This window comes from Benincasa hispida, chromosome 8 (genome assembly GCF_009727055.1).
Source record: "Benincasa hispida cultivar B227 chromosome 8, ASM972705v1, whole genome shotgun sequence".
In the NCBI taxonomy this organism is placed as follows: domain Eukaryota; kingdom Viridiplantae; phylum Streptophyta; class Magnoliopsida; order Cucurbitales; family Cucurbitaceae; genus Benincasa; species Benincasa hispida.
The window spans coordinates 14,581,253-14,599,928 of NC_052356.1; the positions used below are offsets into that span (position 1 = coordinate 14,581,253).

Here is an 18,676-nt window from a genome sequence, read left to right on the forward strand (position 1 = left end):
AACTATTTAAAGACAAATTACATGCAAAATCCTATTTTGCATGTCTTCCATCTCAAAATCCACTAGCATGTAATCTTTAGGTGTCAAATTTTGAAAGTGCCACTTCAAAGTCCACTTAGTTAGTAGAAAAATCTAACAATTTGTAAATATTTTGGTTCATTTTTTTATATTTGAAAACAATATTTGTTTAAATAGTACAAAGTATTTATGTATTAGTTTAAATATATATATATATATATATATTTTTTTTTTTGATTTTTTTAAAAAAATATCCATTAACATTCTGTCAATAAAAATAAAAATTGAAACGTCATATTTTTGTAGACGAAATTTTCACCTCGATTATACAAATAATTCTAAAAGGAAAACCCTAATTTTCTCTCTTTCTCCTGCCACTAAATATTTCAGCAGCCGCACATTTACTCCTCCTCTTTTTTCCTCTTTTCATTCTTCGTCACATTTCCCTCACTACCACAACCCACGCCCGCACGCATCCATCGGCAACGCTTTTTCTTTTATCTCTCCCCATCTTCCTCTCTGCTGAACCGCGCCGGCACCCGTCCCTTGTTTTGCTTCAGCCGCACCGCATTCTTTTACAACACTAATAATCGAGGTTCTGTTTACACTCGAATTCCATGACCCCGATCTCTCAGTCGATCATAGTTTGCACGGTTCATTCTTTTTCTTGTTATGTTCATCGTGTTTCCTTCGGTTCAAAAAATGTCAAAATAGGGTAAAATTGGAATGAGGTGAAACATTATTTTAAATCCTGCGAAATCCGACCCGTTTTGAATTGAAATGACCAAATCGTTTTCACTTCAAATATTTCCAAATCCTTGGGTTCAAACAAGGGTTAGTTTCAGTATCTCGTTCCTATGATTGATTATTGGAAAATTTTGGTATTGATAAATTGTGACCATCTGTAGTTCCTTTAGTTTATGTTTGTGTTTGATTCAGGTGGATAGTCTGTTTCTGGATTTAACTTTTTCTATTTAGATTATTTGAGAGGCGTTGGGTGCAAACTCTTGCCTAATCACATATTTTTATCAGGTTGTCTCTCTGTCTCTCTCGTTACAAAAGTATCTGTGGCATTGAAGAAGAAACGGGGAGGGGATGGAGTGGTTCTCTGGTTAAGTTTATTTTCCCGTGTTTCAAGTTTGGAATTGAGTAATTGTTTCTACGATTTTGATGGTTAAGGTTCGGGTTGGCCAGGGGGGGGGGGGAGAGAGAGAGAGAGGGGAGTGGACGTTACTTTTGTTGCCAGTTTACCATAAATAATATACAATCTTAATATATAGAAAAAAAAAAAATCTTAATATATAGACATGTAATTGATAACGAGCATGTACATGACCCAGATTATCAATAGGCTCTTCAAGGAGCTGATCTGCCGGATCAGTTACCTTTCTCCATACCTGGAACGTTGTTGCTAGGATTATTGTTTTTACTTTTTCTAAGCTTCTAGGCTTTGAATGTCACATGTAAACTTGGGGAAATTGAGTTGCTTCTCAAACCTCAGGGCTGAAGGTGCATTTTTTCCCCTTCTAGTTCTTTATGTATTTGAAATGGTGGGAGATTCTTTCAGCAAGAGTTAGTTTTGTTAGGTTCACACAATTAGCTAGCAGTTAAAAGGCAGCCACCTTCTCTGGTAGCTCCTATATTTTCTCACTTGTTCTGAATGCCTATTTAAAAGGTATTTGTTTGTTATTGTTATCATTCGCGCTTTAGCATTGCAGTATGAATAATCCATTTTGGATCTTGGCTTCCACCGTTCCTTCTGTATTTGTTGTTTTGCAACAAATGTTTGAGATCACTGCAATTTGTTTCCATCCAGCTAGATAGAGTCCTTGTTCTTGGATGTGACATATTTGATAGGTTCAATGGGAAAGAACCTACGGTCGTAGAAAAGCCATGGGACGAGATCCTTGAACATGATGCATGTGTTCTTTGAAGACATGTCGAGGCTTAAAATTAACAGGATCAAATGCCAAATGTTGGGCATTAACTGTGAGCATGACAAGCTTTGATAGGTGGGCTAGAAAGGTTGGTTGCGAGGTTGGGACTTTTTCTTGTTATTTGGGTCTCCCTCTAGGGGTAACCTGAGAGCTTTGTCTTTTTGGGATCCCATTTCTAAGAAGATCCGGAAAAGGCTTGACTCTTGGAAGAAAGGTTACTTCTCCAAGGTGGGTAGTCTTGCGCTGATCATATCTGTGTTGAGTGGCATACCTATTTATTATCTTTCCCTGTTTAGGGCTCCCAACTCGGTTCGTAAAAAGTATTTGAGAAATACATGAGAGACTTTCTGTGGGAAGGTGTAGATGAAGGTAAAGGATCTCACCCGATTAGTTGGGAGGTTTTGTGCCTTCTTGTGCACTAAGGTGGGTTGGAGATTGGAAATTTACGACTTCGAAACAAAGCTCTATTGGCTAAGCGGCTTTGGCATTTTGCCCTCGAGCCCGAATCCTCGTGGCATAGAATCATTGGTAATAAATACAATACTCATCCCTTTGTCTAGATGGCGAAGGGTTTAAGGGCACACACCAGAACCCTTGGAAAGATATTGTGTTAGAAACCCCTTCGTTCTCCATTTTGGTTTGTTGCATTGTGGGGGATGGTTAGGATACTTGCTTTTGGGAAGATCATGGGGTTGGGGACAGTCCTCTATTATGCATTCCCTCATTTTTATCACTTCTTGACCTTTAAAAATTGTCTGGTCTGAGACTTTTTGGTGTGGTGGGGAAGCTCTATGTCCTTTTCTTTCAGTTTACGTCGTCATTTAACTGATAGGGAGACGACAGAGGTTGCCTCTTTTCTTTCATTGTTGGGGGAGTGTAATTTCAGGGAGGAGAGAGGATATTCGAGTTGGGAAGCCTAATCCCCTTGAGGGATTTTCCTGTAAGTCTTTCTTTAAGTGGTTGTTGGATCCCTCTCCTGCTTGTGAGTCAGTCTTCGACGTGGTCTGGAGGATTAAGATACCAAAGAAAATTAAGTTTTCAGTTGGTAGGTTTTGCTTGGCCGTGTCAACACCTTGGATAGGCTTGCTAAGAAGGGGTCCTTGTTAATGGGTCCTTTCTGTTGTATTCTCTATCGGAAGGTGGAGGAAAACCTGGATCACCTTCTCTGGGGTTGTCAGTTCACAAGATTTGTGTGGATTTGCTTTTTGCAGGAGTTTGATGTTTAGATAACTGGCCAAGTGGGATATTTGTGTGATGATCGAGGAGTTCCTCCTCCCTCTGCCATTCAAAGAGAAGGGCCGTTTGTTGTGGTTTGGGGGTGTGTGTGCTATGTTATGAGATGTTTGGGAAGAGAGGAACAATAGGGTGTCTAGAGGTCTGGAAAAGAACCGTAGTGAGATTTCATGTGTTGCTTTGGGCTTCGGTTTTGAAGCTTTTTTGTAATTATTCTATAGGAAACTTCTTGCTTAGTTGGAAACCCTTTCTTTAAAGGGTTGTTTTATGACCTTACTTGAACAAGATATGTTCTATAGGTTGTACATCGTGTCCTTGAGTTCTATAAAGGGTTTCTTTGGGGGCTTTTTTTTTTGTATGCCCTCGTATTCTTTCATTTTTTCTCAATGAAAGGTGATTTTCCTATAAAAAAAGTGAGTATGATCAAAATTATATTTTGGTACAATTGTGGTGAGTTTCTCTGGGAAACACACTCAAACTTCGTAAGTTTGAGTATTCTCATTTAGATGAGTGGTGGAAGAACTATAAAGGCAAAGTACAAATATGGTTGCATTCATCGGCGAGCAGATTCTTCACGTGGGTTGATTTTTATTGCCAATCATGTGTCGAAACCCCAATTTTAATTTGTCCACTTATATGATTTATTATTTGCTTGCTGGTGTTTATGTTTTAACTTAGTTAAATTAACCCTCCTATACATTTTTGCAGGAACCATGGCGGACGAAGTTCAGAATGATGTGAATGATCAGGTGGCAGATGTGAGTTTTTTTGTTTCTTATCTATTATCTCCAAGCACATATATTTTTATTCAAAATTTTCACATATTGTGGGTCTTTCCATTTTTGTTTTTTCCCTTACAATTATTCACCTAAGGAAACCTAAATCTTTGAGTTGTAAATTGGCGGACCACAAACTTGTGTGTTTCAACACCCAGGGGGAAATTCATTTCTATCATGTACAGCTGAGGGTGTATATTATAACCCAATGCTGTACTTATGGTTGTGTGGTCTTGACTCTTGATTAACAAGCATTCCGGAAATCCAAGGAATAAATTGTAACCCATGAGGTGGCAGTCATTGATGATTAGACCAGTTAACTTAAATGCTACAATATTAGTTATCTGGTCTTGTTTAAGATTACACAATCCAATCCAATTCTTAATGTATTTTCTATTGGATTGGTTACTGGTGCTAATCATCAAAGCTGCATTTTTTCTGTGGAGTTGCTTAGGCTGGTATCTTACTGTCTTTTTATCCAAACCTTTAAGTAATTGTGATCTAGTGCAGTTTCTGAACCGTTTGTCCAAGTGCAAACATTGATGCAACACCATGATGCATATGTATGGTTTATTTTTTGCAGATTGCCCCCTTTGATCCAACTAAGAAGAAGAAGAAGAAGAAGGTTGTACTTCAGGATCCGACTGATGAGATTGTTGACAAGTTAGCAGAGAAAACTGAAAGTTTGTCAGGTATGAAAAGTTGACATTCCATTTTATGTTTGTTTCATCATGTTTTCATTTTGTTGGTGATATGAGGATTGTTGATTGATTTTTTTCCTTTTATCTTGCAGTTTCTGATGGTTTGGAGACTACCACATTTTCTGGACTTAAAAAGAAGAAGAAAAAACCAGTATGTTCTTACTTTTTGTTGTTCAAGCTCTGTTTCGTGACTGATTTCATTTGTTTTAATTCTAGGTAGAGGCTAGCTCCTTGAATGACGATGGTGCAGATGGTACGGAGGATTTGGAAGGTTAGCAACGTATATTTAAACTTTGTTATGCCTTATCCCTTTCTTTTTCATTTTCATACTATTACATTTACTTTTAGTATCTCTCGACCTACTTTCTTTGTCTTGTTAATAATTGAGACAAATGAAGGTGTATAGTTTCTATAAGTAATATTTTTTTTAAAGTGTTAGGGACAGTAGGTTATATCATCATTATATTTATTTCGGCCTTAAACGTGGACTGCAAAGAAAATGTAAATACACTTTTTTGTACTTATGAAAATAGTTTTATGAATCATAAGATAATTAAAAATTTAAGAAATTGAAGCTTTTGTAAGCACGCAGGGTCTGCCTCTTGTGGGGAAAATAATGGATTTTATACATATTTACATGGATAGTTATATAATGGTTTATTATAATTTTGTAATTGATATTACTTAATCTAAATATTATATATCAATGTGTTTAAAATTATATTTATATGGATGCTAAAACAGAGTTTTAGTCCCTAAATTTTCAAACTTTTGTTTAATAAGTCTTTTAAGCTTTCAATTTTGTGTTTAATGGGTCAATATTACTTTGATTTGGGAACTTTCAATTTGTATCAAATTGTTCTTCCACATTTAAAATTTTTAAAAATTTAAGTATACGTAAATTTTAATTTTATGTCTAATTGGACATTAAACTCCCAATTTTGTAACTTGTAGATACAATAATTAAGGGTCTAAAAGGGGACCTACTAGACACAAAATCAGATTAGATTTTATGTCTAACACAACATTTAATTTATAAACATTTTAAACATGTAACAGACCTATCAATACTTTAGGCAAGTATTATGTCCTCAAATTGAGAATCTAGTGATCTATTAGTGCTTAACTATAAAAATTCTAATTTGAAAGTTTATTGACTAAACTTATTTAACATTATATGAATTTGTATCTCCTGTGACATAAAGTTCTTGATTCACGATGGTGGAGCAAAATGAGCACTTTTAACAGGTTCATTTTTACGACCAATGACCATATAAACACAAAGCTAAACGTTTATTTGCTAAACTTGTTTAACTTTATATGAATTTGTATGATGTATCTCCTCTAATGCAAAGTTCTCGATTCGCCACAATGGAGAAACATGGATATTTTGAACGTGTCGACACAAATTTAAAAGTTTATTGGCTAAACTTATTTACCCTTGTATGTTTTGTATCCCTTCTGACACTAATTTAAAAGTTTATTGGCTAAACTTGTTTACATATTGTATAACCTCTGACATGAAGTTCTCTATTTGCCATGGTGGATAAAGATGAACACTTTTAGAATATGTTGATTCTTATTAAGAACTTAAAAAAAATAAAAAAGAAAACAAAGGTTTCACATGGCTCGACATGCACCTCAAGCTTGTTTCATTAAGAGGGTGACTTGCTTTAGAAGCATGGCACTTAGGGTGTGTTTTTTTGAAAAGGCGTACTATTTAAAGAACCATGTAAGTGGCCTTGTATTGAATGGAGTTTCTTATTGAAAAAGAGTTGTTTATATAATTTATACTTTTTTGTTCACCATCTCCTTTTCAACTGTAGCCCTTTTTTCGACTAAAAAGTGATTATCATGCCTATCAGATCAAGTGGGGGAAAATGAAGACCGTGAGGGAATTGTTCTGCAGTATCGTTACCCTTGGGAGGGAAGTGACCGCGATTATGAATATGAGGAGGTATTGCTATATTTGAAATCTTGAGATTTTACATTTACTGTAGCACTCAATTAGTATATGATTATGTTTTATAGGAAATGGATCTTTTTTGGGTTCTATCCAGTCATTCTTTTAGTTGGTGTGACTATCTTTTTCCTATTATTATGTAGTTCATCAGTCGTGCCCTCAGACGCGTACTTTTTATGATGAGAAATAGTTAAATGAACATGGTCTTAAATTGACGGAGTTAAAATAAATACTTTTAAAAGAATCCAGGGGAGTTGGAAAGGACAACACCCTCAAGATGATGGGTGTAAGGATAATCCAAAAAGACTTAAAAAATCGACCGGAACTGCCATTGGTACAGGTTCGAATTGGTTCGGTTCACGGTTTCTTCTTTTATAATAAAAAGTTGTCACTTCAGTCAGCCTCGGGATTGGCAAGGTTGGGGCAATTATAACTTGAGTCAACTTAAAATAATATGCATAATAAAAATTGAAGATTACCATTTTGTCTTTGGAAAGAAGAATATTTCATTTTAGAAGAGTTGAGCAGCCATCAGAAGATTTCCCTCTCAGTTTCAATGTTCAAATGGTTAGATGGAGAAGTGATGAACTTGCTGGTGGAATTCCTACTTTCTAAAAAAGAGGAAATGGGATCAAGGTATCTTATGCTTGGCTAGATTCAAACGGATGAGGGTTAGTTTATTGAATGTGTGTTTTGGTTTGCATCAAGAGGAAGAAAGAATCTTCATATTCCTGTTAAGCCTTCTCAAAAAGAGTTGGTTGTCGTTCAACTCATTTCTCGATAGCGCAAACTATTTTTGGGTTTCATGTGAGGCGGGGGAAGGAAAGAAGACCTTTGAAGGATTTACATCAGAATCAAAGGGGAAATGATCCTTTTAAGAAGTGCTCAGACACTCAATAAAGTTCAGAGCTCCAAGAACAAAGCATACAACTGATAGCATTGCATCCTTCTGCACTAAGAATGAATCGAAAGTGCTAAACTTAAATCTAAATTGCTTGCTTGTGGTATCAAGATTATTTGCTCATTACTCTTGGAAGGAAGTGGAGAAAACTTTGGAAGATTCTTCCCAAACACAAATATCACTCCACCGTTTATGGAGCATAAAACACTTTTGAAAGTTGGAAATGTGATCTTTGTGAGAATATTAGTGGATGGAAGTAGTTGGAAATGAATCAAATCTTTGTGAGAATGTTGGTAGATGGAAGTTGTTTGGAAAGTTGCATATGAAATTGGATGCTTGGTTAAATAAAGCCTGCTCCAGGCCAGAATATGTAAGAACCGTTGGGGGATGGATTAGAATTAAAAATTTACTTTTTTCCCATTGGAAAAGTTCGGTCTTCGATGCAATTGGGCAACAATTAGGTGGATTGGTAAACGTTTCTTTTTAGACACTTAATTGTTTAGATTGCTCTTTAGCTATTATCAAGATTGAAAAGAATGTTTGTGGATTCATCCCAACATCAATGAATATAAAAGTTTTTAATCTTGGTGATTTTACAATCAATTTTGGAGCAATTGATCCTTGGAATTCTCAGGATTTTGAAACATTTTGATTTTGTTAATCTGCTTGGTCATGACTTTTCAAATTCCATGCATCAAGATCGGATGATGCATGTTTTGAAAGATTAAATGAATAAGGAAAAGATAGTCTTGTTGAGGATGCCATGAATATTGCCAAGGAATATGGACAACAATTGGGGAAGCCAAAAAGAAAGATGTTGAAGATGCTGCCACTTTTCTCTCACAAGGTTTAAATTCGAATGATGTATCCAATGCATCATTCAATGAGAAAGAGAATGGCGTTATGGGTTCCATGAATATTGCTGAGAAATATGAAGAGAACAGTTGAGGACGCCGAAAAGAAAGTTTAAGATGCGGCTGCTTTTCTCTCACAAGGTTTAAATGCGAATGATGTGTACCCAATGCATCATTCTATGAGAAAGAGAATGTTGTTGAAGAAAAGTTGATTTAAATGATGGGAACATAGTTATTGGAAGGCAGAAAAGTCAATCTTCCCCAGTTCATGTGATTTCAATTAATGCCCCCTTTCTTCTTTGAAAAATGGTAATGAGAAGATGAATCATTTGTTAGCCCATTCGGAAGCGTGGGGATTCTCTTTCTTTAGCCAAAAATTGTGCTTAAGAAAGGGAAGAGGAAATGACAGAATTGGAAAGTGAAAAGATGACGTTTAGTTTCAATTGGAAAGAGTAAACTATAGAAAAGGTTTCTGGTTGTTTAACTCCAACATTCTCTTATCATTTTTCAAGGGAAATATCTTGCCCAAATTTCACCAAGATATGTAAGACAAATTATGATGCAGTAGAAATTAGATGTGTAAATGCTCAAGTTCTTGGTATTTCTTCTAAAAATTTGGGCCCCTCAAAATTGGTGAAGCCTTCTCTGGAAATTACTCATTCAATATTACAGATTGCAAACTCTTTTGTCCAATTCAGAAGATGCACCCCTTGCAATTCTCTTCCAAAAACTCCTCCAATTGATTTTGACGTTGATATCACTGCACATGTTAGTAGTAAAGAAGAGGAATCTGAGTCTCAGACAGATTGCTCGGTGTTAGATACTCAATTCTTAGAAGATGAATTCTCAAAAGCATCTTTTTTATAAGAAACAAACAAGTATAGCTAGACATGAGAGAACAACTTAAGGGCAAGGGGTTGAGAAAACCCCTCAAAGCATTAGTGAAGGAGAGCCTTCCAATTGTTAAAAATTATCAAAAAGCTGTAATTACAAAAGAATTTGGTGTAATTTGTGCACCACCAAGAGACTGTACGTTGAACAAAAGTCCAAAAAGAATAAAAAGAAGCAAACTCATCTTAAAAAATTCAACTATTTCTTTCTTCCCAAAGGCACCACGAGAGAGACCGTGTAGCACATCTCCAAAGGATCTTTCCTTTACTGCTGAAGGCAGGACTGTCAAGCGTGTCAAGCATCCAATCATCAGTCTTGTTGGGGTGACAACTCTCCAAGCCAAATTAGTGGCTTGTTGAGTTGAGGAAGCATTGAATGGTCCTTTTCAAGGTTCTGCAGAGAAGACTGTTAAATTTGTAGTATTCAACTAGGTCAAGCCTCTTGTTAGCTTCCTCCTTTGCTGAGTAAGAGTTCCAGTTATGGTAGTTTATAATGAAGATTATTTCATGGAATACGAGAGGGCTCAGGGACATTTCTAAGAGGGTTGGCTTTAAAGATTTCATCAAACGTCAGAATCCTGAATCAGTTCTTCCACAGGAGCTAAAAAGAGAAGATTTTGACTTGAATTTTTAATCAATGTGGAGCTATAGAGATATTGGTTGGACCTTTGTGGAAGCTTATGGCAAATCTGGTCGTTTGATAGTTCTTTGGGATGAAAGGAAGCTTGAGGTTAAAGATTTGTTGAAAGGAGCGTATACTTTATCAGTTAATGTTACAGTGCAGGAAATCCTTATGGATAAAAAATGTCTGTGTGGACCTAATGATTACAAAGGAAAGGGTATTTGTTTGGCCTGAATTGTCATCTTTATATCGGTATATTTCTGCTCCTTGGTGTTTGGAGGAGATTTCAGTATCACAAGATGGGCACACAAGTGTTTTCCTGTTGGAAGATTTACCAAAGGTATGAGAAAATCTAACAACTTCAGCTACTGCCGGTCTCATGTACCCTTTCAAATGGTAATTTTCCTTGGTCTAGAGGAGGAATTGGTTCTTTAGGCTCTCTCATTGACAGAATTTTCATTACTAAAGATTGGGATGAATTAAGTGCTAATTCTAGAGTCTGAAGGCAGTCTAGAACTATTTCAGACCATTTCCCACTGTTATTAGAAGTAGGTGCAATTTTATGGTGGCCTTCCCCTTTTTGGTTTTCTAATAAATCTGGCTACTACTAAAGGAGTGTCTTTTGCTCGAGTGACGTCTTCGATTGAAGACTCTAACTTGCAAGGATGGGCGGGTTTTTTTTTTTTTTTTTTTAATTTATTTATTTTAAATTTTTAAATATATATATTCTAAGCCCAGAATAATAAAAGATGCCTTGAAGGCTTGGTTTGCTGATCTTGAGGAAGATAGAAAGAAGAGAGAAAAAAGTCTATTAGCTAGCTTGATTTTTTTGATGCAAAAGCAGAAGTCAATGAAATTCTAATCTTGAAGTAGAGATATAAGGGTTGCGTTTAAAGGAAAGTTGGTATTATATTTTGTAGAAGAAAGAAACTCAATACAGAAAAGCAAGCTTAATTGGCTTCGGTTGGGAGATGAAAATGATGCCTTCTTTCATTGGTTCTTGGCTGCAAAAAAATGAAAAAAACATGATTACAGAATTGATGTCAAGCTCAGGCACTTCTTGGAGAGAGAGAGAGCAAGAAATTCTGGGTTTCTTTGACTCCTTGCGGTCTATTCCCTTGAATTTGCAGTGGACTCAAGTTTCTGTTGGACACAATCAAGTTCTCACAGCTTCATTTTCGTGGAAGATATTAGAAGGGCAGTGGGTTCTATTGGCAAGAATAAAGTTCCCGGTCCCGATAGCTTCAACATTTAAGTTTTTCTTGAAGCATTAGAATTTATTTTATGCTGATTTTCGGAGGCTTTTTTCAGGAATTTTATGAGGTTGGGAGGCTAAATGCATGTATCAAGGAAAACTTCATTTGTTTGATATAGAAGAAAGAATACATGAATTTTGTAAACGGCTATTGGCAAATAAGTCTCATTAGTTTGATTTATAAAATTGTTGCAAAGGTTCTTGCAGAAAGGCTAAACACTGATAATGTCAAGTATAATATCTCCCACTCAATGCACCTTTGTTGGTGGAAGGCAAATACTAGATCCAATCCTTATAGCAAACAATGTTCTGGAGGAATATAGAGTTAAAAAGAAAAAAGGTTGGATATTGAAGCATGATTTAGAAAAGGCCTTCAATAGGGTTGATTGGGTTTTCTAGACAATGTGTTAATATTAAAAGGGATGCAAAATGGATCCAATGGATCAATGGTTGCGTAAGAAACCCGAATCCAATGGATCAATGATTGTGTAAGAAATCAGAGATTTTCAGTTTTCATTAAAGGATGACCAAGGGGCAGGCACGCTCATTCAAGCCACTCTTTCTAGCTTCTCGACTTATTATTTGTCTTTGTTTCAGGCTCCTTCCTTTGTTATTAGTCGCCTTGACGAATTGGTTCGAGATTTCTTTTGGGAAGGTTCTCATGGTGGTGGTGACATGCACAACGTGAATCGGGCAATTGCTCAACATCCTCAATTATTGGGTGGCCTTGGCATAGGAAATTTTAAACATCGTAATTTTTCGCTTCTTGCAAAATGGACTTGGTGATTCTTATATGAGTATGATGCCTTATGGTGGAATCTTATTGTTGCTAAGTTTTATTCCTCTGATTGTGTTTGGCCCTCTCCTATCTCTGGTGGTTTTTCCAAAGCTCCATGGAGGTTCATTTGTCAATTTATCGACTTGGTTGCCAATCAGATTAGTCATCGTATTGGTGATGGTGCTTCTACGTCTTTTTGGCATGACTTTTGGCTTAATTGTGGTGTTCTTGTCGGGCTCATCTGATATTTTTTTTCGTATTGTACAAAAACCTGAGGTTACTGTTGCTAATGCCTGGATCCCTTATATATTTGCATGGAATTTAGACTTACAAAGTAATCTTACTGAGTTGGAGATTGCTAAATGGGCTTCTTTATCCCTTTATCTGGCCTCTATCAAATTGTGTTCCTCTCCTGATACTTGGTTGTGGCTGCTTGATCCTTCCATGGTTTTTAATATTAAATCTCTTATGGTTGATTTAGTGGGCGATATGAATCCTATTTTGACTGATCTTTATTTGGTGATTTGGAAAGATAAATATCCCAAAAAAATTAAGATCTTCCTTTGGGAACTCAGCTGGGGTGCCATTAATACTGTTGACCATTTGTAGCATCGTATGCCTTATATCCCTTTCTCCCTCTCGGTGTCATGTGTGTCACAAGCATGCTGAGACGTCGATCCACTATTTTTGCATTGTTCTTTTGCTACTAGCTTATGGGATCTTATTTTGCCTGCATTTGGTTGGTCTTTTACTTGTCCTAATAACATCTCTAATACTTTGGCTTCATTGTTCGTGGGTCATCCTTTTGGTGGTTCCAAGAAGACGATTTGGTTGGCCTTTATTCGTGCGTTCTTTTGGTGCTTATGGGGTGAAAGGAACATAAAGACTATTTAATGATACTTTTTCTCCTAGTACTCGGTTTTTGGAGCTTGTTTTGTGTACTGCTTTTTCTTGGTGTAAAACAAGGCACTTGTTCACTCATTTCAGTTATCATTTTTAGTCCGTAATTGGTGATGTCTATTGTAATTCCTTTTGCTTGGGGTTTCTCCCTTATACATATCAATGAATTGTTTCTTTTACCAAAAAAAAAGAAGAATCATTGCTTCTAGGGGAATTAGGCAAGGAGATCCTCTTCTCCTTTCCTTTTTCTTCTTGTTAGCGAATTATTAAGTTCTCTAATTGGCCTTATCCGTGAACTTTTGAAGGCTTCATTGTTGGAAAGGATAAGGTGCATGTATGCATTCTCTAATATGCTGATATTACGTTGCTGTTTTGTAAAGTTGATGATAGTATGTTGCATTCACTTAGAAGAATCATTGAGCTTTTTGAGTGATGTTCAGGCCAAAAGGTCAATTGGGAAAGATTTGCATTATGTGGAGTGAATGTTGAAGAAGATAGGATGCTTGCCACAACTTCTCGATTGAATTGCAAGTGGAATGTTTACTGTTTTTGTATCTTGGACTCCCTCTTGGAGGATATCCAAGAATGATGTCTTTTTGGCAGCCAGTTTATGATAAAATTCAAAAGAAATTGCCATCTTTCATCCTCAACCATGTATGTAATAAGTCGAGACTTAAATTAGAGTCGAAATGGTCGGTTTTTATTGTGATCAGGGTCATAAAGTTTCTTGAGATTATTAGTAGTAAAAATAGCTTTTGTCTTCCCCAACAATTCTCCCCATTTTTTTACATTGTAATGTGACCTCTGAAGTTATAGGTTGAATAATGAGGCTGAAATTCCAAAGAAATTGGACAGATGGAAGATATTTAATTTGTCTTGAGGAGGAAGACTAACCTTGAACGAGGGGGTGCTATCTAATCTCCCAATATATCATGTGTCCTCTTTTGCTATGACTATGAAGGTAATTTTGGAAATTGAGAAGATTATGAGGAATTTCTTTTGAGTAGGAGTTAATGGCAGCAAAATCAGTCACTTGGTTAAGTGGGAATTGGTTCAAAGCAATTACAAGACGCGGGGTTTAGCTTTGGTGACTTAAAACCCAGAAATTTAGACGCGGGGTTTAGCTTTGGTGACTTAAAACCTAGAAATTTATCATTGTTAGCAAAGTGGGGATGGAGATATATGCACGAAACAGATGCTCTTTGGTGTAAGGTGTTGAAGAGCATTCATGGAAGTGGTTCTCATAATTGGCACACATCGGGTAAAGTTGGTAGAATCCTTAGAAGTCCTTGGATTATATCTCTCGAGCATGGTTTCGAGTTGAAAATCTTGCTTCCTTCAAACTTGGTAGTGGCACAAGAATCTCTTTTTGGCATGATTATGGCTGGATTCATCTTCATTGAGCTATTTGTTTCCAAATTTAGCCTGTATTGCCTCAATCCCCAATGGATCAGTTTCTGACTATTGGGACGTGAATCCTCTCTCCTGGTCCATTACTTTTAAAAGGTTTCTGAAGGATGAAGAGTTGCTGGGTTTCCTGAATTTATTGGCCGTCTTAGAGGTTCTAAAAGTGGTTGAAAGACCCGATACAAGAAATTGGAAGTTGGAAGTTTCAGGTCAGTTTTCTGTTAAATCTTTGTTCAAGCATCTGGCTGCTGCTTCTCCCATGGTTGCAAAGCTGTGCAAAGCGTTGTGGAAATCAAGCCATTCATTAATGCCCTCAATTTGCCCTTTGTGTATGGAAAATGTGGAAGACTGCCAGCACAAATTCTTGTATTGTAGCTTCTCCAATTTTGTTTTATTATTTATTTATTTGTTTTTTTCCGTGGAAATTGTTTTCTATTTTTACTCTATAATGGTTGTGGAGCTTTGTTTTCAAGGAGAATGTAATTCAGTTTTAAGTGGGGGACTTCATTAAAAGCTATCTCTCACCTTTTATGGGTGAATGGAGTCAAAGCGATTCTCTTAAAAATTTTGTTTGAAAGGAACCAACTTCTTTTTTGCGAGACAAGTTCCTTCGAGTCAAAGCTTCTTCATGGTGCTCTCTTTCCAAATTATTTGATGAATAGTCTATTCATGATATTACTTTAAATTTGAGTGCATTTATTTCTTCTTAGCAATGTTTGTTTTACCATATCACTGGTCTATTTATGTCATTGTATTTTCATTTGTTGCTAAGATTTCTCTTGTTTCATATCATGTACTTTAAGCATTTGACTCATTTTATTAATTTAATGACTTGTTTTCGTTTAAAAAATTATTTCCATCGAATGTCACTTCAGTAAAAAAAATTAAAAATATATTTGTAACTCATGAACAAGGTAAATGTAAAATTTTAATCTTCATTTCTAAATGTTTTTTTTAAACTGTTATTTAATTAAATGTTTTTTTTTCCATTGGGTGCTATCATACGCACCTTTTTGTTGTCTTGCTGTGCAGCTTCTTGGACGGGTATTCAACATCCTTAGAGAGAATAATCCAGAGCTTGCAGGCGATAGGCGTAGAACAGTTATGAGGCCTCCTCAAGTTCTTCGTGAAGGCACAAAGAAAACTGTTTTTGTCAATTTCATGGATCTATGTAAAACGTATGTGTTCATTAGCCTTATATAACTATGTTTTGTTTTTACTAGATTTATCATATTATGGCGATAGATTTTTTTCTGTTTGCACTTAAGCATTTCTTTTTTGTCAATCTGTTTTGTGTTATTCAATTCAACAAATAAGTATATATGATTATTACATAACACGCAATATGTTAATTAAACTCTTGTTTGGTGCATGCACGCTATCTGTTGTTTGATGTAATCTTTAGTATCTTTCTGTCTTTACTTTTGAATGCTGAACTTTTGTGGGATATTTACCTTGTATTTTTTCATTTTCTTGATGAAGGTGGTCCTTTTTTTCAAAAAAAGAAAACGAGTACTGACATGTCATACTCATAGGTAGATGTGCTCTAGCATTTACCTTGTAGTATATGACATGTATCCCTATCACATGGTTAGTTCTGGGTCTCATTGATTTATAAAAACTTGTGATCTACATGATTCTTGAAAGAATGAGTTTGGGTGGTTGTTGCATTAAGCACATTCTTTACTAGTACAGATTGGAAGGCACATTTGGATAGGAAAGTTTCTTGTTTATCGTTATGACAGGTGAATATAGTTATCACTGCAATCATCATGTTTGTGTCCAGTGCTGAGTATCGCTCCTTGCACACCAATTGTTGATCTGTATTTTCTAGTTTCAGATCCGTCTAAGATCATCTATTGCACAGATAGTCTGGGGGTATTTGTGTTTCCTTCCCTATATAAGTGCAGCATGGTGTATTTCATTTAGCCTCTCCCACCAATTGCTATTTCTATATCTATGATAGATGCTTGATGGTTTAAATTGTATGCTGATCTTCGGAACTTGTCTCTCTCTACAAATGGAATAAAATAGGATGCATCGGCAGCCAGACCATGTTATGGCTTTCTTACTAGCTGAACTGGGAACCAGCGGCTCTCTTGATGGACAGCAGAGATTAGTTGTTAAAGGAAGGTTTGCACCAAAGAACTTTGAGGGAATTCTGCGTCGATATGTCAGTAAGTGGCCTCTCATTGATTTACTTCATGCTATTTGTCTATCAAATTTCACCTTAATTCAGAATGGTTGTTTTCTCTTTTGCCAATTTGTTTAACTGGCTGGTTAAGGAGATTGGAAATTTATGGTATATTAACAAATCTATTGATTGTCCCATTCCTCCATAGCGTTTTCATGTTTTTAACCTTTTCCCAACATTCATCTTAGAGCAAAACTTCTGAGACATTATACGACAGGGAATTGGTGGACTTGTTTCTAGACGAGATAGGGAAAAAACTGTGAATGACTGCTAAAGCTTAATGGTTGAAGAGTGGAAAAATAGAATTCTCAGAGGGTTTGGAGATCTCAAAGTGAAGTTTGTCTTTTTAGATTCTGTGTTTGTGAGCGCTATGTGACAAAGCCTTTTTGTAATTATTAGTTAGGACTCGTTTAGCTTGAATGGAAGCTGTTTTTTGTAGTTTGCTACCTCTCTTTATCGTGGGCTCTCTTTTTGTATGTCGTTGTATTCTTCAATTTTTTTCAATGAAAACTCTGTTATTCATTTAAAAAAAATATCTTAATTACTGTTGGCGAGTCTCCACTGGAATGCATCGTGTTACCAACTATGGGTGATTTTATTCGCTTCTATTTCGACCTTCATTATAGTTTCTTTCCTTCCCTCATTTATTTATTTCTTTCAGATGAATATGTGATTTGCATTGGGTGCAAGAGTCCAGACACTATTCTTTCAAAGGAGAACCGGCTTTTCTTTCTCAGATGTGAGAAGGTAAGGTTTTTCTCTATTCTTTTGCTGTTTTTCTTTTTTTTTTTTTCTTTTTTTTTTTTTTGTTGTGTGTGTGTGTGTGCAGTCTGACGAAGTTGATGCATGCTTATTGCATAGTTGTGATTTTTGTGTAAAGTTTGTCATTTGCGAATCAATGCAACAGCCTCCAGGATTAAGAAAGTAGGGACTTAATGGTCTACCTTTTAATAAATTTGCGGTGGTTCTTTTGATTGCATTGTTGGGGGAAATGATGAATCGGGATAGTTGCGTTTGCTGTTAATTTTATTTTATATCCCCGATTGTTTATTTGAGATATGATTTTTGAATAGATTATTTTTTATTTATCTTGTGCTTCTTCATACTAGAATGACAGCCGAAGATCTGACCTTTTCATGTGCGTGAAAATCTATTTTTTAATTATTAGTTCTCAATATTCAGGAATATGATTAACTGGTGGCTATCGGTATTATTTTCAATTTCACAAGCTTCACATTCTTTTGCTTGTTTTTATCTTAAGTCTTACGGTGTATTGTGTTTGATCAACAGTGTGGTTCTGGACGATCAGTTGCTCCAATTAAAGCTGGCTTCGTTGCTCGTGTTGGCCGGAGGAACACTGGGACATGATTTGTATTTGTTCCTTTATATTGAAGCCCGATGTTTGAGTAATAACCTTTTGTTAAAACTTGGTTTACTATCGAAGGACCATAAGTGAATTTTGAAGTGAATGCTATATTGTAGTTGGGGTTCCAGAATTTAAGATAATGACGAGCTATGAGATGGTGTTTATTCTCTCTCTCTCTCCCCATGTGGCTTGCTAGGTGGTCATAGCCTTCCAAATAATCCATTTTTTCCCCGTAATCATTGTTGGTTTGTGTCGTCTACTTCTCGTTTTCCATTAACCAACGGAGATCTCATACCACGAATTAATTGTTGAAGGGTGAAAATAAACTTCTCATCGTAATTGCTGTGGATTGCTTATTTTGGGCATCGGTGGAATGTGTATTTCCCTGGGATTAGGATTGGGATGGAGATGGGGAAGAAGCGAATGCAGAAGGGATCATTATTTTTAATTCACAATTTGCATTTTTTTCATTAACATGGCCTCACGGAATGTTTACGACCTCGTCAATTCCAATCCCTCTCATGTATTTGAAAATTTGGTTAGTGAAACATGGAGCTAGACAACGAGTGCCTAAATAAACGTCTAATGTTTTAGATTTTTATTTGGGTTGCGTCTTTAATAAGGATATGCCATTTCTGTAACCATAATAGAGTTATGCGCAAACTGTCAACTCGCATTTAATTGCACGATTTGTTAAATGGACTCCCCAACAATTATATTTCTACGATTTGTTAAATTGACTCCCCAACAATTATATTCCTACGTTTTTCTGCTAGACATTATCGAATCAACTAGTTATTATGAGGGGGAAAAACCAACGTATTCTATAAGGTTGGAAGAAAGGAAATTGAAAAAAAAACCCACAATCACTATCTGCATGT

General features: G+C 36.0%; 1 protein-coding gene across 2 annotated transcripts; it reads left to right on the plus strand.

Annotated features, from left to right (window-relative positions):
• Window positions 1-397: 397 nt before the first annotated feature.
• On the plus strand, window positions 398-17,964 carry LOC120082908 (eukaryotic translation initiation factor 2 subunit beta). 2 transcript variants are annotated; one of them, XM_039038319.1, is made up of 10 exons: window positions 398-671; window positions 3,897-3,946; window positions 4,548-4,656; window positions 4,758-4,816; window positions 4,882-4,936; window positions 6,531-6,622; window positions 15,268-15,413; window positions 16,270-16,412; window positions 17,091-17,176; window positions 17,720-17,964. In XM_039038319.1, exons 2-10 carry the CDS (start codon window positions 3,902-3,904, stop codon window positions 17,795-17,797), a joined length of 813 nt encoding a protein of 270 aa, XP_038894247.1. In that variant the 5' UTR covers window positions 398-671; window positions 3,897-3,901; the 3' UTR covers window positions 17,798-17,964. The 2 variants fall into 2 exon arrangements, with proteins under 2 accessions (XP_038894247.1, XP_038894246.1); XM_039038318.1 differs by having other exon boundaries at window positions 400-613.
• Window positions 17,965-18,676: the final 712 nt, after the last annotated feature.

Coding starts and splice junctions, on each gene's coding strand:
- LOC120082908 (XM_039038319.1), top strand. CDS start 3,902: ATGGCGGACGAAGTTCAGAATGATGTGAATGATCAGGTGGCAGAT. Junction 6,623..15,267: donor GCGATTATGAATATGAGGAG/GTATTGCTATAT, acceptor CTTGCTGTGCAG/CTTCTTGGACGGGTATTCAA. Junction 16,413..17,090: donor AATTCTGCGTCGATATGTCA/GTAAGTGGCCTC, acceptor TATTTCTTTCAG/ATGAATATGTGATTTGCATT.